Here is a 25,543-nt window from a genome sequence, read left to right on the forward strand (position 1 = left end):
TTCTGGAGCAGCACAAAGAAGCGCAACGGTCTTAGAAGAGTGGCCTCTTACGTGTATTCGGCAAACTCTACTCCACCAAGACTGGTATAGCGTCCGGGCGTAGGCTCCCCAGCATCACTGCGCACTGACATGAAATGATGAAAGACACGCACATGCACGAGACTTGTGATCCCGACTCTTCCGAATCATGTTACTACGCCCACAGAGGAGGAGTGGGATGATTAGTCTGGGGAAATTAACACCCTCTCGACTAGTCTGAAATGAATACACATATTAGAAACGGATTTTTTTTTTTTGCCATACACTACAATCACTTATACTGTACAAAGGGCTTGTTAGGCGGGGTGTTAACCCCTTTCCGGCATATGACGTGCAGTTATGTGATGTGTTGGGACTTTGATGGAGGCTCGCAAGCCAAGATTGCATCTTTCCCGGCAGATGATGGCTGAATTATTCAGCTATCATCTGCCTTTAGCAACCATGGTTGATAACCAGTTAAAGGCCGTTGTCAATTTCTGTAAGTGGATTTTTACGAGTGCCGGCAGGAAGACGCGTCATTCTATGCGCCCATCACCGTGCCCTTGACATGATCGCATAGCGCAATGAGTTGCCATGACAGTCGAGGGTCTGCTGAAGACCTCCGTAATTGTCATTATGGTACTACTCTGAAAGTCAGTCTGTAGCTGATGTTCATAGAAGACTGAGGTGTTCGCTATACATAGCAATGCTGTAGCACTGCTGTGTATAGTACAAGCCATCAGATGATTGCAGGTTCAAGTTCCTGAAGGGGACTAAGAAATACAATAAAAAGTTTTAAAAAAAAAATAAAAAAAATGTAATTTTTTTTTTAAACCCACAAAAGTTCAAATCACTCCCCCCTTTCGCACCATTAAGAATAAAGCAATTTTTTTAAAAATACACATATTTGGTATCACTGCATTTGTAAAAGTCTGGCCTTTGAAAATCTAATATATAATTGCCTAGAATACTACTTCCTGCAATTTGTGCCAACTTCCGTGGCAATGTCCGGAGCTAATGTCCGGAGCTAATGTCCGGAGCTAATGTCCGGAGCTAATGTCCGGAGCTAATGTCCGGAGCTAATGTCCGGAGCTAATGTCCGGAGCTAATGTCCGGAGCTAATGTCCGGAGCTAATGTCCGGAGCTAATGTCCGGAGATAAGTGACATCAACAGTGTCCAGTGTCTGATTGGTTGCCGCCTGCTGCGAGCGACCAATCAGAAACGTGCCGTACTGTGACACACTCCGCCCGCCATTTTGGTGTGATTTTTGAATTTTTACCTCACAGCAAGTTTCTACTGCGTGGAGGCGGGCCCAGTGACGTTGCTCTTCAAGCTCCTGCCGAATTTCGTCAAAAAAATGATAATACCATTTACCAAAACTATATATATTTAGTTGTGAAGTGGTTCAGTGACATTTTCACACCAATTCTGAACTTTTGTTTGGTGTTTTCTCCATATACTGCCTATTATTTTTGTTCTTTCTTACTATTATTTATTAATTGTATTATTCTTACATTTGAATAAATAAAGTATATATGGATTCTAGACTCCCGATTCTTTAGAATCGGGCTGCCATCTAGTATAAAATAAATTAATCTGATCATTAAACGGCATAACAAAAGATAAAGAATCAATACGCCAGGATTACGGTTTTTTTGCCCACCGCAACAAAAGGCAATCAGAACATCATATCTATCCCAAAAAGCTATCACTAAAAACATCAGCTCAGGGTGCAAAAAAATAAGCTTTCACACAACTCCATATTCCAAAAATGTAAAACATTATAGATCTTGAAAAATTATATATATTAGTTATATATTATAAATACAGACACTGGCGCTCACCCAAAAAACCTAGCGATTCTCAGCTGCTGGCATCAATCAGGGTAGTGCCCCCCTAAATAGCAATAAAATGCAATACAAACAAATAGATGCCGCGCTAACATACAAAAATCAATCCTATATAGTACATAATAAATAGCTAAAACAAAGAACAAACAGACCCTCCCCGTGAATGCACAACGTCAGAGGCTCCTTACCCCAGAAACAAATGCTCCCCTCACCGCTGCAGTACCGCACTAGCCGCACAGTCTGTCTCTCAATATATTAAGTGCCAATCACTTCAGCTTACCTACTTATAAAACTGTCACCGCCACGTGCAAGTCCGCGCTGAGTGTGGGTAGGTGTCCCTCTGCCTGGTATGAATCGCCGAGGGTCCCGGCGTGGTGCGTGCCAAAAAATACTATGCAGCGTACCTCAGGGAAGCTCCGGCTGGTAGCGTTCCCTGGATACCGCCAACAGAACCAGCAATGGCCGCTAAGCTCCTCCTACCTAGTGACGTCACCTGCAGTAAGGAGCGCTGGATCACTCAAAAAAGGGGGAGAGGATTAAACCAACATGTTTCAAAGAGCACCGCTCTTCTTCCTCAGGGTGACGACGTTTCGGACACAATCCTTTCTTAAGGCTTGAGAAAGGATTGTATCCGAAATGTTGCCACGCCGTTTGGGCATTAAACATCACTTTTTTGGAAGTCCGCTGTGCTGTTTCCCCATTTTCTTTCATCATCTTAAAGGTATTTTGTTTGGTGCCATTCCAAGTTTGGTATCTGTGTAATCATACTGACCTGGAGAATCATATTGCCAGGTCAGTTTTACTGTATGGTAAACATGGTAGATAAAAAAAACAACAAATTCTGGAATTGTACTTGTTTAGCAATTTCAACGCACTTGGATTTTTTTTACCGCTTTCCAGTCATGATAAAATGGATGATGTAATTTAAAAGTACAATTCATTTTGCAAAAAAGCAAGCAGTCATACGGCTATGAGAACTGAAAAATAATAAGAAAAAAGTTATGGTTCTTGGCAGAGGAGGGGAAAAAAAACGAAAATGAAAAAAATTGAATATTTCTTGAGGGTGAAGGGGTGTTGACAGTGTATTTATATGTTTGTATATTGGCCACATAGCCTATTTATGCAGCTGTGCATTAATTGAATACTTAAGGTGTGAGTCCACGATCAGGAACTTCTGTGGGTTTGATGCACAGCGGATGGGATTTCTAGAAATCCCATGTCCATTAGGTGTGCATAGTCGCCTGCGGACCACCCGCAGACAGTGACATACTGCGCGTCTTTCAAGACCACAGCATATCCATTTCATAGAATGTATTGGATGCGGTGAATCTATGCGGTTCAGTGAACACATGCAGGATCACCTGCGTTCAAAAGAAGGCAGCGCTTTGGATGAGCGGACATGTGCTGCGTCCAAAGAGCTTTTTTCTCTGGATCATGGGCAGCCAGAGTAAGGTGTGCAGACCCTATTTTTTTTTCTTTTTCTTGTGCAAGGCAAAAAAAAAAAAAAGAAAAAGCATACATACACGATACATCACCACACTGCGATTAATGAATACATGAATTGCACTTTGATCAAGAAATGCTAACTTATTTAATGTTTACAGCAAAGAGCGCAAAAGTCATCCAACAAGGTGTATTAAAAAAAAGAAAAGTGAATTAAACATACAAAAACCAAACAAACAAAAAAACAGCAAATGAAAGTCAAGTAGCAGCGTGAAAGTGGAAACCATTCTCTGATGCAATTATGCAGCCGGGATCCAAGTCGCGCTCCTTGTAGTTTGGATCGTATGAATCGACTGACAAATTCCTCTTAAAACATGAGGGCTCAACAATAAGTGATGGATCATCAGAAAGTTATCACAGAGTGATAACAGCACAGCAATATTAATACAGCAAGCAAGCGAAGGCAATACCTTACCGACAGTGCAAATCTGCCCCTCCTAAATCTTCAGCAGACACCTGCTCCCCAGTAGCGGCCTTAACCTAATAAGATAGAAAAAAATATATAATATTAGGATATGACACTTGTAGGGCTATATTCACACGGTGCGGTTTTTTAATGCAAATTTTAAGCTGCGTTTTACAGTACCAGCAAAGTCTATGAGAACTCAGAAATCTCATGCACACACATTGGTTTTATTTTCCTGACTGATTTGGAAAACTGCTGCGTTTTTGAAAACTGTAGCATGTCACTTCTTTCAGCGTTTTTTTTTTTCCACTGATCAGAAACAAAGGGTGAGCGCAAAAAACGCAGCAAAATGTGCAGGTATCAGTTTATGCTGCGTTTTTGGTGCAAGAACCTAACAAAGTTAAATGTTGTTTTTTTTAAGGGTCACTAAACTTTATCAATATGCACAAGAGAAAACAAACAGTTTTGCCTGAGGAAAAAAAAATGCAACGCGTGAACACCGTCTAACAGTTTTCAACTCCAGGCATCACGTTTTCCAGCATGTCGGCATTAATGTGAATCCGTCAGCAGCTTTTTGCTATGTAATATAAGAACAGCATGGTGTAGAGACAGACACTGATTCTAGTGATGGGTCACTTCCTGTGCTGCAGTTTTGATATAATCACGGTTTTCTTTGCTGCAGATCACTAGTCCTGCAGTGATAATCTGAAGATAAAACAAGGATTTTATTGAAACAGCAACGCACAGTTCAGTAAGTGACATCATTAGCTTATGCATTGCTGTAGGATGAAAGATCATTTTTGAAAAATTGCAGTGTTAGCAAATAGAACAATTTGGTCTGTTTGTGCCATAGTAACTATTTGGAACAGTCGGGGACAAATTTCCTTAAGACATCCCCAAGGGGCGGCCATGTTGACCACACACATCTCTTTCCAGTATTGTACGTATAGACAGTGCAGCAGGATGTATGTTTTATGACAGTGCAATTAATGGGTGCTAATGGCCAGGATAGTGACGATACACTAATGCAGCTCCTAGTCAGAGATGATAGACGCATACTAAGCTGCATCTCTGTGTAACCTGTTACAATCTGCAAAAAAAATCCGGCATCCAAACTCAAAATGTATTAACCACTTTATTAACTACTACCAGAGACTCTTTATTACCAGGCCTATTTTTTAAGCTTTTGTAGGAGCTACAGTCATAGAGCCAAAACTTTTTGTTACTATTGCCTCCACATCGCTGTACGAGGGCGTGCTTCATATAGAAGTACCGTAGTATTTCTCAATAGCACCATTTTGGCTTACATAAAGCCTACTGATTAAAAAACAAAAACAGTTACCAATAATTAAAAGGAATGTAAAAAAAAAAAAAAAGGCAATCGACCAATTTTTTTTTTTTTTTTTTTTTAACATCTTAAGTGTCAGTTGTTCACCATGCGACATGAAAACGGTGTAGCTCTATACTATGCGTGTATGATTATGGTAATACCAAATATGTGCTTTTTTTGTTTTGTCACTAATTTTTACTTCAATGAAGTTGGACTTTTTTTTTTTTTGGGGGGGGGGGGGGGAGGCAATGGATAGAAAAGGTCTACTATGGTTCATTTTTTCCGTTTTTAAAGTATTCATTGTGTGGTTGAAATAACCTGTTAATTTTATTATAGGGAATGTCAGGATTTTTTTTGTTCAACTGAAATTTTATTAAAATGTTTCAAAATAGTTTAACAAAAGGGGGGGGGGAACCACGAGATATCAAAGACATATGACTTGAAAAAATAGCAAATAGCACAATTTCTATTATCAGGGAAATATATCAGTAACAGAAAATATAACCAAACCTTGATGTCTGCCCCCATACGAGTGAGGTCAGAAGGAGGTTTAGCAATCTGAGAAAACCCCTTAATGAATTTCCTATAATAGTTGGCGAATCCTAGAAAACATTGCAACGCTTTAGGTCACTAGATTGAACCAAATCAATTATAGCTTGTACCTTCCCAGGATCCATTTTAAAACCATTAGCTGACAAAATGAATCACAGAAATGACACCTCCTGAACAGAAAAAATACATTTCTCAATTTTTGCAAACAAATAATTTTCCCTTAATATTAGTAATACATCCAGGACATGGTCCTGGTGATAAAATTAAAATATCATGATGGTAAATAATAAATCTCCCAATGCAACCAGAAAATATACTGCTCAAAACGATAAAGAGAACACTAAGGGTATGTGTCCACGGGCCGGATTACATCTGGATTAGCTGCGGATTGAACGCTGTGTACAACAGCAGCGTTCAACCCGCAGAGTCCAGATGTTACAGCATAGTGGAGGTGATTTTATGAAATCCCATCTCCACTATGCGTGCGAACACGAATCCAGCGGCCCTGCGTTTACGGACATGCGGCACATCTTTTTAGAACGCAGCATGTCTGTTTACCTTGCGGCGACGCTCCCTTGCCGAAAGGTAAGTAACAGGGTCCTATGTATGGGGTGCGGTGATTCCGGATGTGTGCAATGAACACATCCGGAATCACAGTGCGTACAGAAGGGGGCGGTGCTTTGGGCGGAGCAGATTTTCAGCTCCGTCCAAAGTGCCGACGATCCAGACCGTGGTCACGCACCCTTAAACAGAACTCCAAGTAAATCAAACTTCTGTGAAATCAAACTGTCCACTTAGGAAGCAACACTGTTTCACAATCAATTTCACATGCTGTTGTGCAAATGGAATAGACAACAGATGGAAATTATTGGCAATTATCAAGACACAATCAATAAAGGAGTGGTTCTGCAGGTGGAGACCACAGACCACATCTCAGAACCAATGCTTTCTGGCTGATGTTTTGGTCACTTTTGAATGTTGGTTGTGCTTTCACACACGTGGTAGCATGAGACGGATTCTACAACCCACAAAAGTGGCTCAGGTAGTGCAGCTCATCCAGGATGGCACATCAATGCGAGCTGTGGCAAGGTTTGCTGTGTCTGTCGACGTAGTGTCCAGAGGCTGGAGGCGCTACCAGGAGACAGGCCAGTGCACCAGGAGATGTAGAGGGGGCTGTAGGAGGGCAACAACCCAGCAGCAGGACCACTACCTCCACCTTTGTGCAAGGAGGAACAGGAGGAGCACTGCCAGAGCCATGCAAAATGACCTCCAGCAGGCCACAAATGTGCATGTGCCTGCACAAACGGTTAGAAACCGACTCCATGAGGATGGTCTGAGTGCCCGACGTCCACAGATGGAGGTTATGCTCACAGCCCAACACTGTGCAGGATGCTTGGCATTTGCCACAGAACACCAGGATTGACAAATTCGCCACTGGCGCCCTGTGCTCTTCACAGATGAAAGCAGGTTCACACTGAGCACATGTGACATGTGACAAGAGTCTGGAGATGCCATGGAGAGCGATGTGCTGCCGGCAACATCCTTCAGCATGACCAGTTTGGCAGTGGGTCAGTAATGGTGTGGGGTGGCATTTCTTTGGAGGGCCGCACAGCCCTCCGTGTGGTCGACAGAGGTAGCCTGACTGCTATTAGGTACTAAGATGAGATCCTCAGACCCCTTGTGAAACCATATGCTGGTGCGGTTGGCCCTGTGTTCCTCCTAATGCAGGACAATGCCAGACCTCATGTGGCTGGAATGTGTCAGCAGTTCCTGCAAGATGAAGGCATTGAAGCCATGGACTGGCCCGTCCGTTCCCCAGACCTGAATCCGATTGAGCACATCTGGAACATAATATCTCGCTCTATCCACCAATGTCACGTTGCACCACAGACTGTCCAGGAGTTGGCAGATGGTTTAGTCCAGGTCTGGGAGGACATCCCTCAGGAGACCATCTGCCGCCTCATTCGGAGCATGTCCAGGAGTTGTACAGTAGGGAGGTGATACAGGCACGTGGAGGCTACACACAATACTGAGAGCATCTTTTCCTTGTCATGAGGCATTTCCACTGAAGTTGGATCAGACCTCCATGGGATATTCATTTTGATTTACATTGATAATTGTTATGTTTTATTGTTCTGAACACATTCCACTATGCAATGAATAAAAATTTGCAACTGGAATATTTCATTCAGAGATATCTAGGATGTGGTATTTTAGTGTTCCCTTTATTTTTTGAGAAGTGTATATATTATTAGCTAGACCTTCCGATGTTAAACACACCATTTTCGTCTTTTGTTGCATGTTGAAAAATAGGGATTTTTGTGTACTCACCGTAAAATCCTTTTCTCCGAGCCATTCATTGGGGGACACAGACCGTGGGTGTATGCTGCTGCCACTAGGAGGCTGACACTAAGTGATACAAAGAAAGTTAGCTCCTCCCCTGCAGTATACACCCTCCTGCTGGCTCTCAGCTAACCAGTTCGGTGCAAAAGCAGTAGGAGATCAAAATCATATATGAGAGTATAGCACGTCAAATTATATATATGTTATAAAACTACTACAAGCTAATAACTGGGTGGGAGCGGTGTCCCCCAATGAATGGCTCGGAGAAAAGGATTTTACGGTGAGTACACAAAAATCCCTATTTCTCCTTCGCCTCATTGGGGGGACACAGACCGTGGGACTTCCCAAAGCAGTCCCTGGGTGGGAACAACATCAATCAGGCCCTGTGTAACCGCTACTTACAAGTGCGCCACCGCGGCCTGCAGAGTCCGCCTGCCCAGACTCATCTGCGGAAGTCCGGGAAGTATAGTGCTTCAAGAGTGCATGCGGACTGGACGAACCCGCAAAGCTGACAGATGTGCTTCGCTGACGCCTGGTGTCTGGAACCCAAGAAACCTCGATTGATCGAGGGGCGTGAAAAAAGGACTGAAGTCTAACACGGAAGGACTTCTGGATGTGGAAAGAATCCACCAGGCTAACATGGCCGACGAAAAACGGCTAAGGCCTTCCTGAAAAAAGCACCAAGAAGCCCAAATGAAGGTGTCCATCCTCTCGAAGGACGCTGTCCTCAGCACGTACCTACTCAAGGCTCTCACATTGTCCAGGGTATGGGGAACCCATTTCGTTTTGTGGACTGGAGCCGAAAGAAGAGGGAAGAACGATGCCCTCTTAACAGTGGAAGTACGATACCACCTTGGTAACAAGGGACGGCTTGAGGACAACCTTGCCTAGATGGTAATGAGGAAAAAAAGATCTGAAGGAACAGAGCGGCCAGCTCCGAAGACTCGTCTGAATTAACTTGTACAGTGCAGATCTCCCAGGACCACTAGGGCCTTCCTGCTTCCTAAAGACCCTCGGAGCTAGTGGAAGAGGCGAGATGGAGCTGGCATCCCAGAAGAACCAGAATATGCACTGTGATGGCTTTTGGGTCTCACGTCCGGACCATGAACTCGAGCGCATTGGCGTTCAGCCTGGACGCCATCCGACCTAAATCTGGAGTGATCCAGTGAAGGCAGATATGTTGGAAGACTTCCGGATGAAGTTCCCACTCACTTGAGGCGAGACCCTGGCGGCTGAGGAAGAAAACTGCCGCCCAGAGTTCTACTCCTAGGATGAGTACTGCCGAGATCACCGAGTGATAGATCTCGGCCCACGAGAGAATGTGAGGAATGTAGGTCAAGGTGCCTGACCGTGGGTACCTGCTAGATAATAGGGGTATTGCACAGCCGTGATAATATCCAACTGAATATGGATGGGGAGACCTGCCAGAGGGCATTGGGCCTGCTGTAAGAGCAGAAATACCGTTGGGATCCCAAGAAAAAAAGGGATCGGGAGGCTGGATTCCTGAGATAACCAGAGGCCTTGAGCAGTGTGGTGACGTTCTGTAGTCACTAGCAACCATAGAACCGGGAGAAGGGATCTCCCCGGGACGAGAAAGATGCTCAGAGATTACCCTCTGGAAACCTGTTTGACCTGCAGAAAAAAAACAAGCAGAGCGAAGGGAACTGCCTCCATTGCTATTATCCCACCCAAGGATCCTCACAGCAAATCAGAAGGAATGAGGGCAGGTAAAGACCAGGGCTGAAAATCAGCCTTGTCTTGAGAAACCGCTTCTTTTAAAGACATAGCAGAAGAGATAGCCCACGACCAGACAGGCTGTTCTGGCATTAGCCAGAATTGCCGGATGGCCATTCCGACCCGGAATATGGGGATGAGTGACCAAGTGCAGGGGGGACTCCCTGTTGAAGGACCACGGGCTTGTCTCAAGGGAGGATTCCAACCCTCTGGGGGTGTCCAGGATCATCCTTAATAAGGATAGATGCCGGGCTGGAAATGAGGAAGACCTGTCTAAGTCTATCCGCCAGCCCAAGTGAGGAAGGGTATCGTAAGGTATATATAGACGGGCTCAGCGTAATCCTGGAAGAACGGCTGAAAGACGACGAGATAGGGGAGGACAGCCACGCACCCAGAGTGACATGACCGCCACCACTGCCCTTTTTCCCCCCCGAGCTGTGAAGATGTTTATCTATATCTGAATAAAGGAACTTCTGACTACAGGACCGGTGAGTGCTGCCGCGTTTGTTCTATGATTTGCCACCATGATAATGGCGAACACTCTGGGAGCAGCAGCAAAGCCGAAAGGTAAGGTCGTGACTTGTGAAGGTAAGCATCCCGAATGTCGATAGATACCAGAAAAGAAACTCCACCTTTTCCTATTGAAGTGATGGCCGAGTGGAGGAACTCTATCCAAGAAGGAGGACCTTTTTGAGGCTTGTTAGAAGTTAGAGGTCCAGGATCGGTCTTACTTTTCGGTCCTCTTTTGGAACCAAGATCCCTTAAGGTACCTTTACACTAAACGACTTACCAACGATCACGACCAGCGATACGACCTGGCCGTGATCGTTGGTAAGTCGTTGTGTGGTCGCTGGGGAGCTGTCACACAGACAGCTCTCTCCAGCGACCAACGATCAGGGGAAAGACTTCGGCATCGTTGAAACTGTCTTCAATGATGCCGAAGTCCCCCTGCAGCACCCAGGTAACCAGGGTAAACATCGGGTTACTAAGTGCAGGGCTACCATTGTAAAAGTAAAAAAAAAACAAAAAAAACACTACATACTCACATTCTGATGTCTGTCACGTCCCCCGCCGGCGTCCACAGGGTTAAAACTGCTTTCGGCAAGAGTGCTGCTAATGCACGCGCTGCTGCCGAGAGTTTCCCTGCACTGACTGTCAGCGCCGGCCGTAAAGCAGAGCACAGCGGTGACGTCACCGCTGTGCTCTGCTTTACGGCCGGCGCTGACACAGTGGACGCCGGGGGACGAAACAGACATCAGAATGTGAGTATGTAGTGTTTTTTTTTTTTTTTTTTAACTTTTACAATGGTAACCAGGGTAAATAACGGGTTACTAAGCGCGGCCCTGCGCTTAGTAACCCGATATTTACCCTGGTTACAAGTGAACACATCGCTGGATCGGCGTCACACATGCCGATCCAGCGATGACAGTGGGTGATCAGCGACTAAAAAATGGTCCTGATCATTCCCCAACGACCTCCCAGCAGGGGCCTGATCGTTGGTCGCTGTCACATATAATAAGATCGTTAGCGGGATCGTTGCTACGTCACCAAAAGCGTGACGTTGCAACAATATCATTAACGATATCGTTATGTGTGACGGTACCTTTAGATCTAGACTGTCCTGGACAACCCTTCAACTTTCGGTTGGATCTATAGTCCTTTGTTCCTAGGTAGGGAACATCCACTCCCACACAGCGACCACTCTGTAAATGCGTGATGCCAGAGGGTTTGTTTTTTTTCTTTTTTTAGAACGCAGAGTATGCCTCCGTTCTCTGATCCATAAGCCCTTCTGAATGAAATGGCATTCGCTGCAGAAAGCGCCCGCAACTAGCCGCATTGAAAGAGGCGTGTACCACAAAGCCTCCTGCTCACGGGATTTGATTGGCCAGCTGTACTGTCTCCGAAAAAAAGAGAGAACTAATCTGAATCAAATAAATATAGACCAACACTGGAACCATCAGTAACAAAAAGCAACACAGACACCCTGGTGGGGTGAATAGCACATTTACGTAGGACACTCCTATGTGTTGCGGACACAACCCCAAATTTTTTCTGTTACTGTGAAGCAAGGTAGCTAAGGTCTCCGGCCAGTAGACCACTGGTCTGGCAACCCGTGGGGGCTAAGGAAGGGTAAAGCGCTGAACTCGATACCGCAAGACAGAACGAGTCATTGTCTGACAGTCCATGGTATTTTTAAAAGATGATCCATCGTGCAGGGATACAGGTAGGAAAACCACAGAAGTTAAGCTGCCAGGTAGCAAAGTGCGCGGCTGCATCCGCCATGGCGAGGAAAACAATCCATCTCCTGAGTTGCTGCCGTCATTGAACATGCAGAGATAAAAGGAAGAACTCTCAATCCACCAACCCCTTAACAGGGGGGTGGAGAGGAATCGTCCGCCACCCGGAATTGTCCGTTAAATAGTGGCGATGCAGAGGGAAACTGCTCGGACGTCAAAAGGAGGGCATCTGTACATCCACAGAGTTCAAGTCCCCGGGAGGACCGGATTGGCATTAGGCCCAGCTGTAGAAGAGTATACGTGGAGGCGACACTCCATGCGCTCATTTGATGATGGTGTGAGGAGAACGGTGTCCTTTGAAGGACCTGTCGCCCAGAGAACACGTGGAAACGACACTGTATGTGCTCATTTGATGATGTGAGGAGATCGGTGTCCTTTGAAGGACCCGTCGCCCAGAGTATACGTGGAGGCGACACTCCGTGAGCTCATTTGATGATGGTGTGAGGAGATCGGTGTCCTTTGAAGGACCCGTCGCCCAGAGAATACGAGGAGGCGATGCTCCATGTGCTCATTTGATGATGGTGTAAGGAGATCGGTGTCCTTTGAAGGACCCGTCACCCAGAGTATATGAGGAGGAGACGCTCCATGTGCTCATTTGATGATGGTGTGAGGAGATCAGTGTCCTTTGAAGGATCCGTCGCCCTTAAAAACATTTTAAAAAGGTATGGCATCTGGTATCACTTGAAGAGGCTTCTGTTTCTAGAGCAAGACCATTTGCGATTGCTCATGGTAAGGCCGGAATCCTGGACTCCCATGCTGTATAAACACCAGTGCTTTTCACTGCGCTACTATGGTGCTCGCCAGTGAATTGCTTATCCAGACGCTCGCTGTCCAGGAAAAAAAGGGCAAATGCATTACTAGGGAGTTTATCTCCATTTGGAGAAAACGATCTAGAGCAGAACCATAGTCCTTGTGAATCGACAGATTGGTTGATGGCCAAAAAAGGCAAATACAGCTTGTGTTGAGGCTTTTGAGAGTGCAGATCCAAGGTCATCTCCGATACAGATGCAGAGTTTAGTTCCTAGCAAATCATTGGTGAGGGAAAACAAGAAGCGAAGCTGCAGTTTTCTAGACGCCTGTACGTTTAGAATATTTGTGGCCTGCTAGCCGACGGCCCCCGTGTAGGAGAGGATCCATCTGTAATGGTCCTGCGAGCACTCCGAACCACAGCGGGTTCAAATAGGGGTAAAATCTCTTGGTCAGAGAAGCCATGGATTGCACGAACTCAGAGGAACTAGGTATTCTGGGAAAAAAGACTGGGATCGGCGGCGGCGGCAGGCTCCTACGCTCATTTGAACTAAATATTCTGACTGGCTTCAGGCTGGTTATGAGCCTTTCAGCCCATGCTGGTGATGTGTATTTAAGACCAGTGAAAGCTGGTCATGTACCCTTAAGACCAAGGGATGCTGATCAAGTACCTATAAGACTAGGGGTTGCTGGTCCGGAGCTTTTAAGACTAGCTCTAGGACCAGGGAATACTGGACATAGCGCTCATGCTGGTCGTGCGTTTATGCCGGTCGTGTGCCTTTAGGACTAGTTTTGAGCGGAGTACTGGACATAACCTGTATGATTTTTAAAAACCATTATCCACCTCTGCTGCCGGAGGGGGTTGTGGGGGGAGGGGTGGAGCGGAGTCTCCCTAACCGGTTCCTAAATCCCCCGTCAGCGTTGGATTACATTCTCCAGCGCTGAAAACACCTCTGGGACTGATGCAGCAGCCGCTTCCGGATGTACACAGCTCAGGTCCGGAAGCGGCAGGAAGACGAACATGGCCGCCAAGAATATGGCGCGTTCTCGTCCTGAGCGAGAAGCGCCTGAATAGGTGGGCGGAGCCTAAATGCGCGGCCTAGCATGGGCGGAGACTCCGGGTTGCGGCCTACACGAAGCTGTGGGCTAAATTTTTGGTGCCGGTCAGCGCCGAGCGAGAAAGAAGGGTAAGAGACCCGTTGCTGCCAAAAAGGAAAAAGGGGGAAAAAAAAACGCCCTCCAACCGCTCAAATCCCAGCACTTACCTAGGAATCTGCCGCAAGGCAGAGTATGCAGCTCTGTTCAGCAGGTCATTAAGAAGGGATCCTCTGCTGTTTGGACGGTGCAGGAAAAAACCATAATCCATCGTCCCTTTAGCGGGGAGGAGGAGAAGAACCGTCCGCCTCCTTGTACCATCCGCTTTTAATAGTGGTGGTGCAGTGGGGGCTGCTCGGACGCCACGCTGGAAAGTGCCTCTGAACAGCCGAGGGTAAAACCTGGTGGGCAGGGCTGAATGTCCAGCAATAGCAATAGGCCTGGCTGCAGAAGAGGATACTGGAGGTGCCACTCCAGTGCTCATCTGATAAGGGAGGGGGGAGATCGGTGCTCTTGAAGGGGCCCGTCGCCTCTAGAATCAGCTCAGGCAGTGGCTTCCCACGTCGCAGGAGAGGATACGGAGAGGTAACACTCCCGTGCTCGCCTGTTGTTGGTTCGGGGAGATCGGAACATGAAAGAATCCGTCGCCCCATTCGTCCGTTGTAAAAGGTAAAAAGGTAAAAGTAAAGAGTTCTTTGGGTCTGAATAGCAGACCCGTCCGTGTGCCTCCTACAGACACTAAGCAAGAACTGGTTAGCTGAGAGCCAGCAGGAGGGTGTATACTGCAGGGGAGGAGCTAACTTTCTTTGTATCACTTAGTGTCAGCCTCCTAGTGGCAGCAGCATACACCCACGGTCTGTCTCCCCCAATGAGGCGAAGGAGAAATTCATTAAAAACTACTACTGGTTCGGGGGAGACCAGCTGAATGTCACAGGGGACAGACATCACAGTTTCCGCAAGCAATGAAGGGCTAGAGGTAGTCTTCAAAGTAATTATCTGACACAGCAACTGGAACTGTGATGATCCTAGATTCTTTCCTTAGCCAGATCCTGCATCATCCAAGTCAAATTTGACACCTGGTCTAAAGTATGTGAACAAGCCACATACTGGCAGGCCATGAGACAGGGTAGTCAGGAAGTGCACTGTCGGATACCAGGAGGGCTCGAAGTACAGAAAGGTAATTTAAAGGAGTGGCCAGGAAACAATCCAGGGTCTTATGTCAAGAGGGTATGTCAAAACCAGGGAGTACAACAAAGGGATAGTCATATGCCAATTCCAGGGTCAGATACCTAAAGTCAGAGTGTCAAAAGCATAAGGGGGAGTCCACAAGAGACGTCACAGGAAATCCAAGGTCTGGCAACAGGGTCAGAGGAAAGAGACAGCTAAGCAAACACATCCAGCTTAGGCAAATCTACAACTGACACTGACTTGAGCTAGCAAGCTAAATACCTTGCAACTGATTAAAGACGAGGGGCTCCTGATGAAACGCCCATAGACTAAACAAGATAGAGCGTGCAGGGCTGTCAATGAAAATTCTGAGAGCCCAGCATGCAGCAGGATCAGATTGGAGGACTGGACTGTCACACACAACCAACAGTCCAGCATACTCCAGATTCCATAGTTGTCACTCATGGCGTTCGTAGACCACAGTCAGTAATGAAACTGTGACATTATGATAGTGAATTGAGGTAATACAACCACCATTCCAGGCACAAGACACTTGCCCGTTTTTATGGGACCTCCAAAACAGAGATTTGCCAGATTGAAAACATCTTAAGGTTGCAACACATGTAGGTTCCAAAAAAGAACTTGTAACCTGACCTACTGCATATGGGGAAATCAGTGCATATAAATACTCCCTCATGTCAAAATTGATGGGATATTGGTTTTCCCACCTAGCAAACCTAGTAATATTTCTCACAACTATCTATACTTGTTCTATTATATAAATATATACGGTATATAAAAAACCTGATTAGCCTCCATATTTCTTTCTACTCTTCACCATCTGCCACCAAAATTCCATCTAAAACCATGATAAAAATTGTTTCATATCAGATAACCCTGGCTTGAATAGGAACATTTAGTGGCAGATGGTGAAGAGCGATGAGAAATAGTTTCATTTCAAGTATTATTTTCTGTTTAGGTGAGTCATGTACTGTACACGGGATGAAACCACTAGTTGACCTCTGTATGGTAGCTGTAGGCTACGTGATCCATACATTCCCTCATTGCCACAGTATTACTAGGCTGAATTGCTATTCAGGACTCGAGAAGTCACGAGTCATAACCAGTCACGGGTCACCTGTACGAGTCATAACCTTGTATGCCCTTCTTTTTTTTTTAAGTTCTAGTAGCTTTCAGAGAAATAGAATTATATCTATTTCTCTGAAAGCTACTAGAACTTAAAAAAAAAAAAGATTCAGAGCGGAATTAATAAAGAAAGAACATTAGACACAACAAAACCACTCAGGAAGTTTTAGTAACCTCTTAACGGCATAAGTATTTTTTAGTTTTACTTCTTTATAGACACAGAAAAACCCACCAGGTCCATCTAGTCTGGCCTTCCAATGCTTCCTTCTCTTCACCTCTTAAGACAGATGGAGGGCGATAACAGGTAGGTTTTATCACTCATTGGCAATCTGCTGGAGGTTTGTACCAGGCAACATCTTTTTCAGTAAAATTATATTTTCAGAAATTATTTCTCATCCCCCCCACCTAAATTCAGATTTTTCACCCTGATTCGTGTGCTTAGTTTTTAATAGATTTTAATAAAACACTTCCTCCCTGAAACATTTCACTTAGTGAGACTTTTCATCAAGCCTACGTTTCACTGCTTTCTGTAAGGCTATACAAATTGAGGCCTGCAAAGGAGATTTGTAATCAAAATATGATCAATTTGTGGAAGTATTTAGGTAAAAACACATTCTTGTAAGAATGTTTGCAGAGTTCTTTTGTAATTTTCCATGTCACTATCTTTATAAAAAAAAAAAAAAAAAAAAAAACAAAACACATCCTTTAATCTAGCAGTTTTCAGTGTGGCCAGTAAGCCTCATAATAGACTGATATTTCCAGTTCTGTGTCAGTTTCAGGAGTCATCTGACCACCATTTCAGGCAGGATCACAACAAAATCTACTTTTACGTCTCGCCGTGTTCCCAAGAATTTCTGTATACTTTTGATAATATACTTAGATCCTTTTCCTGACAGGGACAAGTATGTTAATTTAGTTTGGCAAACCTTCAGGCTCTCAGGATCCAGATGGGTTAGCGACTCCTAATATCTATACTTTATTGCCTCTCAATTGATAGATATTCAACTGCTGGAGGATCAACCTACACTGACTGGCTACTGCCTTGGCAGGCACTATCCTAGGCTCATAAGTAACTGCTCTATTCTGTTATAAGAGTACAGAACACTATTGCCCGGGTTTGGCCTGTACCACAGAGACTGCTGCTGACTGCTACCAATTTTACTCTTCACTCCAAAATTTGAGGTCCAACCTTAATCTGTCATCTCTACTCTTATCAGTATCAAAATGGGCAGTGGCTAAATATTTAGCTCATATATTTTCAAATGCAAATGGGCCCCCTATGGAGCGCTTGCAATTTCACAATTACCTTCTAATGTTCAACATCTCCTCAGTAATCCTGACCTCTTTAAGCCCTTATAGAGAACTTGTCACCTGGTCAACGGTGGCCATTTGTTTGCTCAAATTTCCATACAGTTTGGCGAATATGGGCCTTTTTATGTAGTGCCATTTTCTACGGTCTTTACCAAGGGGGTATTTATCACAGTGCAATAAAGCAAGAGACACTAAAGACATGTCCCCAGAGAATCTTATGAGCCACATCGCCTTGGTAAAGACCAAAGCAATAGAAATACTCAGATCAGCAAAGAAAATGAGAGCAAAAAAACTAACAGCAAAAATGAATCACTTTTCACCTGATAACATCTGTATATTTTTTTTATTTTACTTTTTTTTATTTTTTACAAACTTCAGACTCAAAGATGTTTAATAAGATATTTATTAAATGAATGGCAAAGATTACTCGCCAATTGGCTAATGATTGGGTGGAGGGTTGTTCCACCTCTTTTATATTGATGAGCTTTCAGTATGAATAGGCATCAATATCAGATCTGTGAGGACGTCGGGAATCAGAATCCATTGACCTGATATTATGGACCTATCGTAAGGATATAAGTAGTTGAACAACCCTTTAAGAAATTCAACTTTGCGCTTCTTAATTCAGATTACGTTCCTGAACAGGGTGCACCATTATTTAAAGGGAACCCGTCACAACCCCCCCTCCCCCCAGGGGTTTTTAACTAAAAGAGCCACCTTGTGCAGCAGTAATGCTGCATTCTGACAAGGTGGCTCTTTTAGTTCTGGGTGCTGTATCTGCAGAAATAATCAGTTTTGTAATTTGTCCTAAATACCTTTTCTTCAGTCAAGGAGGCAGGTCTTTCCCCCCTGCTGCAGACGCCACACAGCCGTCACTCAGCTCTTCTTGGCGCCGGGTGCCGCCTCCTCAGTAGCGCTGTTTTGAAATGAGCCGGCGCCTGCGCTCTTTTCTCCTGCCTTGGGCAGGCGCAGTGAGTGCTGCCCGTCTGTCCTCATATGCAGTCTCGCTGACTGCGCCTGTGCGGAAGCCCTGCCTGTGAATCCCAGCCCCGTAGTATGAATAAATAAGAAGACCCTGCGGGGCAGGATCTCGGGCAGGGCGTCCGCACAGGCGCAGTCAGCTGGACTGCATATGAGGACAGACGGGCAGCACTCACTGCGCCTGCCCAAGGCAGGGGAAAGGAGCGCAGGCGCCAGCTCATTTCAAAACAGCGCTGAGGCGGCGGCGCCCGGCGCCAAGAAGAGCCGAGTGACGGCTGTGTGGCGTCTGCAGCAGGGGGGGAAAGGCCTGCCTCCTTGACTGAAGAAAAGGTATTTAGGACAAATTACAAAACTGATTTCGGCAGATACAGCACCCAGAACTAAAAGAGCCACCTTGTCAGAATGCAGCATTACTGCTGCACAAGGTGGCTCTTTTAGTTAAAAACGCCTGGGGTGGGGGTGGGGGGGTGGGTGACAGGTTCCCTTTAATCAGGCTAAAATACATGTGTTTCTCCACATCAGATACTTGCTTTAGATGCCAGGCCAGTGCCCACATGCCGTATATTAGGACTTTGGTCATGTGCCAATATATACAACTAGCTATTGAACCCGTTCTACGCCCGGGTGGCGAGCATTTATATTGGTATATGGTCTCCATCCTGGTATGTGCTGCTCCATCCTGCGCCCCCATCCTGTCATGTGCTGCTCCCATCCTGCGTCCCCGTTCTGTCATGTGCTGCTCCCATCCTGCGTCCCCGTTCTGTCATGTGCTGCTCCCATCCTGCGCCTCCATTCTGTCATTTGCTGCTCCCATCCTGCGCCCGTTCTGTCATTTGCTGCTCCCATCCTGCGCCCGTTCTGTCATGTGCTGCGGCCATCCTGCGCCCGTTCTGTCATGTGCTGCGGCCATCCTGCGCCCGTTCTGTCATGTGTTGCGGCCATCCTGCGCCCGTTCTGTCATGTGCTGCTGCCATCCTGCGCCCGTTCTGTCATGTGCTGCGGCCATCCTGCGCCCGTTCTGACATGTGCTGCTGCCATCCTGCGCCCGTTCTGTCATGTGCTGCTGCCATCCTGCGCCCGTTCTGTCATGTGCTGCTGCCATCCTGCGCCCGTTCTGTCATGTGCTGCTGCCATCCTGCGCCCGTTCTGTCATGTGCTGCTGCCATCCTGCGCCCGTTCTGTCATGTGCTGCTGCCATCCTGCGCCCGTTCTGTCATGTGCTGCGGCCATCCTGCGCCCGTTCTGTCATGTGCTGCTGCCATCCTGCGCCCGTTCTGTCATGTGCTGCTGCCATCCTGCGCCCGTTCTGTCATGTGCTGCTGCCATCCTGCGCCCGTTCTGTCATGTGCTGCTGCCATCCTGCGCCCGTTCTGTCATGTGCTGCTGCCATCCTGCGCCCGTTCTGTCATGTGCTGCGGCCATCCTGCGCCCGTTCTGTCATGTGCTGCTGCCATCCTGCGCCCGTTCTGTCATGTGCTGCTGCCATCCTGCGCCCGTTCTGTCATGTGCTGCGGCCATCCTGCGCCCGTTCTGTCATGTGCTGCGGCCATCCTGCGCCCGTTCTGTCATGTGCCGCGGCCATCCTGCGCCCGTTCTGTCATGTGCTGCGGCCATCCTGCGCCCGTTCTGTCATGTGCTGCTGCCATCCTGCGCCACCATTGTATTATATGCCCCCCGCTCCAGTGTGTATGCCCCCGAATGCTGCTGCCATATATAAAAAAAAAAAAACCATACTCACCTATCGTCCGGCTCCACTGCAGGTATGTCTTCAAGAAAATGGCGCCGGAAAGCGGGGACTGCGCAGGCGCCGATTCCGGCAGCAGGAATCGGCGCCTGCGCAGTCCGCGCTTTCCGGCGCCATTTTCTTGAAGACACACCTGCAGTGGAGCCGGAGTGTGTCTTCAAGAAAATGGCGCCGAAAGCGCGGACTGCGCAGGCGCCGATTCCGGCAGCAGGAATCGGTGCCTGCGCAGTCCGCGCCCTCCGGAGCCGGGAGCAGAGGAGCCGGGAGACGGAGCCGCAAGCAGCGCTGGAACCGGGAAAGGTGAGTATACTTACCCTCCCTCCTGGCGGTCCCTGACTCTCCGGTGGAGATGGCGGTATGCGTTCAGTGCTTACGCATACCGCGATCTCCCGGGAGCGTCGCTCTGTGAGGCCCAGACTGCGCCGGTGCTTGCGCTTGCGCAGTCTATAGAGGCTTCGGACAGAGTGACGCTCCCAGCGTTATATTATAGATACCCTTGTGGTCTGAAGTCCTCCTATTCTCAATGACCACAGAGTACTAATATTATAGATACCCTTGTGGTCTGAAGTCCTCCTATTCTCAATGACCACAGAGTACTACCAGGTTTAAGTGGTATTGTTAATAACAATTTCTTGACTTATGATAAAATCTTTCGTAAGTTTTCACTTAACCCCTTCATTCCTAAGCCTGTTTTCACATTAGTGACCAGGCAATATTTATAAAATTCTTACCAGGTAGAAAAATTTGAGAGTCCTCAGTGGCCGATACCATCTTTTCAGTTAGCCATTAACAGGTAACAAATTGCAAGCTTTTAAGACTACTCCGGTCTCTTCATCAGGCATAGAATAACACAAAATTACAAGATGTTGAGTTATTCTATGCCTGGTGACAATACCCGAGTAGTTTCTAAAGCTTGTAACTTGTTACGATCTTTTTAGTTAGTCATTAAAAAGGTATCAACCACTGAGGACTCTCAAATCTTAATTTTTCTATCTACTGGCTAACAAGGTACAAAGATATATTATCTTTCCTGTAACTTTATAAAGTTCCGTATTTTTCGCACCTTAAGGCCGGAATCACATTAGAGAGGAATACGGACGAGTGCTATGTTTATTGTATGTGCGACTGAAATCGCAGCATGCTGTGACTGTCCCCGACACTCAGCTGAGTTTCGGCTCACTCGCACCCATAAGCCTGTGGGTGCGAGTGAAACGATACATCCGAGTGATGTGCGTTATATGCTGTCCCCGGCAATGGAGAAAAAGGAGAAATTAGTTTCTCCGCCTCCTCCACAGCTGTGCTCCGATCCGCTCTGTGCGAGCGGCTCGGAGCACAGACACATGACACTCAGCTCCTGCTCGAAGCAGATCAGGAGCCGAGGGTTATTAGCATATCATATCCGATGCGCTCGCATCGGATGCCATACGCTAGTGTGACTCCAGCCTAAAACGCATTTTTCCTACAAAATTTTGGAAGAAAATGAGGGATGCATCTTATAGTCCAGTTATACCTGCCTGTGGCTTTGGATGTGGGAGTGGGGTAGCGGCAGCAGCGGACCAGCGGGTCACAAGAGTCAGGAGTCTGCGGGTGACACCTGTGCCCGCTGTTAAAACAAAAAGGAGTATTCACTGCTCCCCACGCCCATAGTCCCTCCCATCTTTATGCACTGAAGCCATGGGAGTGGAGAGCAGTGAATACTCATTCTCCTTAATAGCAAGCACACGTGATCGCCGAACAGCAGCAGGAAGCAGTCAGCTGCAGCTAACCGTGTGTCTGCTATTAAAGAGAAATGAATATTCAATGCTCCATATGCCCATAATCCTGGGCGTAGGGAGCAGGGATTATTCCGGCAGCTGACCTCAAGGTGTCAGCAGCGCATGACGTCACTGCCATGCACTGCTTACAAGCTGAAATCAGCTGCTGGCATCAGAACAGGACACTGCAAGGGAGCGGAGGGAAGGTAAGTAGAATGGTTTATTTTTTTATGTGTGCAGCGTGATGGGGCCATGTATACCAGGATGGCGGGCCATGTATACCAGGACGAGGGGGCCATGTATATGAGGAAGGGGATAAGGTAAGCATGTATACCTGGATGAGGATCATATATATCAGGATGGGGGGGCCATGTATACCTGGGTTGGGTACATATACATAGCAGGGGGTATTCGTACAGAATTGGGGGACATTCCTTCTATAACAGTGTCAGCAGCAGATTCCCCTCCACCCTCATGACAATGCATCATGACCACATTTTTTGCTTCAACTTTTTTTTTTTTTTTTTCATTTTTCCTCCTCCAAAACCTAGGTGCTCCTTAATTATTCAGTAACACTTGGAGGTATCCCAGTGATTCTGAGACTGTTTTTTCGTGACAAGTTATACTTCATGGTGAAGGGTAAATTTTTCCTGATAGGATTTGCGTATATTTATGAAAATAATGAAAATTTAAACACAAAATGTGAACATTTTGGAGTTCAAACAATCCTTATCTGGCCCAATATTTATGGACATAACTGTTTATCACTCATGGTAATTCTGCTTCATGTCACCTGTCTTATCCATGGTTTTTCCTTTTTTTTTCTGTGCTATGTTGTGCATAAATATGTGATTCTTCAGAATTTCTTTTAGTCTTCGCCTGATGAAGAGACCTGTGTAGTCTCGAAAGCTTGCAATTTGTTACCATCTTTTCAGTTAGCCATCAAAAGGTATCAACCACTGAGGACTCTCAATTCTAAATATTTTTCTATCTACTGGCTAACACGGTACCAAGATATATATCTTCCCTGTATTAAAACACAGCTTAAAACTTTAGATTTGCCAAAATTTGGCTCATATTGTTTTAAAAGTGTGGAAGCAAACATATCAGTAATATGTCCCATTATCCAAGCATGGTCTCAGGAGAGACCTCTACAGCGGGCTCACAATATCCCTCTTTCTACTTGTTATACCCCTAGCTAACCGCTATTCCCTAAGGCTTGTTGCTGGCCCCCTTAGCTTATTGAATGGCATATGGAAAGACTCTGTGCTATCATCTATTATTTAATGTCCTGTTTCTTTTATTTGGTCTCAGTCGTGCAAACAATGGACGTATGATGTGTAAATCCATAAAACTAACATGCGCACAAACCCCAGATTTCTTGAAGGACAGACTAGGCCAAGCAGCATGTTCTATCAGCACATTCCCTCAGCTTGAGCCTTCCCAAGACTGGATGAAAGAATGCCTCCTTGAGGGCCTATTACTGCTCTATATCGATGATCGTCTTTCCACAAGTTTAATGGAACTAAAGGTAAAAATCAATTTGCAGGTGGCTGTACTGACCCCGCCAATTCCCTGGAGCACAAACCAATGCAGGAGTCGTTAACAGAGAGCGGCGCCTAATTAACACTTGAAAACAAATTTAACAAGAAAGAGGAATCAATGGCATCCTTGCATATTTATCATTGTGAGACAGTTATAGATCTGCTCAGAATTTACGGAGCACAACATTTTACACCATTTCATCATCTCTCAAGTCTTTGTAGAGCAGAAAGCAGAAGACAGGGCAGGTGATCTGCGGAGGAAAGCTGGCTACAGAAACCTGCGGGCAAGGGTTCAGAAATATTGTGCTCTGGCCTAAAGTGTATAGTCACCACAAGAAACAATTAAAAACATTATGCATTTTTTCTCGAACAAATTGCTCTCAGAAATGATCCTTTTAGAAATTTTGTCGAATGACATGTAAAAAGAAACCAAAATCATACATTGCCCCATTTTTCAAAACCAAAGGGGAAAACAACAATGGAGCACATAGGATAGGCCATACTGCAATAAGGCTACGTTCACACTAGCGTTCGGCTAGTGTGCGTCGCGCTAGCGTCGGGCGACGCAGCGGTGACGCACGCGTCATGCGCCCCTATGTTTAACATGGGGGACGCATGCGTTTTTGCTTGTTGCGTTTTCCGACACGTGCGTCTTTTTTTACGCTAGCGTCGGACCAAGAAAACGCAACAAGTTGCATTTTTCTTGCGTCCGATTTTCGTCAAAAAACGACGCACGCGTCGAAAAACGCAGCATTTTTGCGTGCGTTTGCACGCGTTTTTCGGTGCGTTGTGCGTCGCGTCGCCGACGCAGCGGCGCACAACGCTAGTGTGAACGTAGCCTAAGTCAGTGAGCAATAGGAGTATGATTTTTTTTTTTATCAGGGCTCTGGAGTCGGTGTCCATTTTGGTGAAGTCAGAAAAAATGGACCAAATCCAAAAATATATAAATTGGGTACAGTAGTTCAATGCAGGATGTGCTGAAGGAATTTGGGAAAGTAATGAAATGTTCTATAAATGTCTGCTCTGTTCCTGATCTAAGGATCTCAGCTTTTAGTGGAGATGAGTCTGTGCTGCACTTTATGCACATGCTCAGTAGTGACCAGTGCTGTGCAGTCGTAGTGGAGATGAATCTGTGCTGCACTTTATGTACATACTCAGTAGTGACCAGTGCTGCGGAGTCCGTGTCAGGGAAATTGAGGATTCGGTTGTTTGGCTTACCGACTCCACAGCCCTGATTTTTACTGATACAATGTGGCTTTTGAAGTTAAAGCAGTCACAGCAACATTTTTCTCGTCTTAATATATTGCAGTTGTCATATTATAAAGCACTGTGTAACTACAATTGTTCACTTTACCTTTCTACGCAGTTAATTCGTCTCTTTTCAATTAGGTCTACAACATCACGTGATTAAAAATTTACTAGCTGAATCCTTCTAAGCTCTATGTAGAAACAGGAGACCCCTGTGCCAGTCATTACTAGAGATGAGCGAACATTGTCGGCTCCCTCCTCATGCGGCAAGCTATAGCGCTTATCAAAGAAGCTGCAGCGGGAACCCGGATAGCAGGAGCGCTCCCGATAATCACACACATACAGCTGGGGCTCCGAACAGCTGATTATTGGGAGTGCTCCAGGTATCCGGGTTCCCAATGCAGCTTCTTTATTAAGCGCTATAGCTTGCCGAATAAGGAGGGAGCCGACGATGTTCGCTCATCTCTAGTCATTATGATCCTACTGTGAAAGCCAGCCCTTGGCCAGTGTTGATTGGAGATTGTGATTTTATCTATGAATGGCAGTGCTCAATATAGCACAAGCGATCAAAACTTCAAGTCCCCTAAGAGAACTATTGACTTAAGGTACCGTCACACTTAGCGACGCTGCAGCGATACCGACAACGATCCGGATCGCTGCAGCGTCGCTGTTTGGTCGCTGGAGAGCTGTCACACAGACCGCTCTCCAGCGACCAACGATGCCGGTAACCAGGGTAAACATCGGGTAACTAAGCGCAGGGCCGCGCTTAGTA

The 25,543-nt window shown here is 46.1% G+C and overlaps 1 protein-coding gene across 1 annotated transcript in view; it reads right to left on the minus strand.

The window, feature by feature from the left end:
• MCCC2 (methylcrotonyl-CoA carboxylase subunit 2) overlaps positions 1-25,543 on the minus strand; it is a 141,318-nt gene that overhangs the window by 57,506 nt on the left and 58,269 nt on the right. The window contains exon 8 of the mRNA XM_069750657.1: positions 3,788-3,852. Within this exon, the coding sequence (XP_069606758.1) occupies positions 3,788-3,852 (65 nt within the window). The remainder of the gene's footprint in view (positions 1-3,787; positions 3,853-25,543) is intronic.

The sequence above is a fragment of the Ranitomeya imitator genome, chromosome 1, assembly GCF_032444005.1.
Source record: "Ranitomeya imitator isolate aRanImi1 chromosome 1, aRanImi1.pri, whole genome shotgun sequence".
NCBI lineage: Eukaryota > Metazoa > Chordata > Amphibia > Anura > Dendrobatidae > Ranitomeya > Ranitomeya imitator.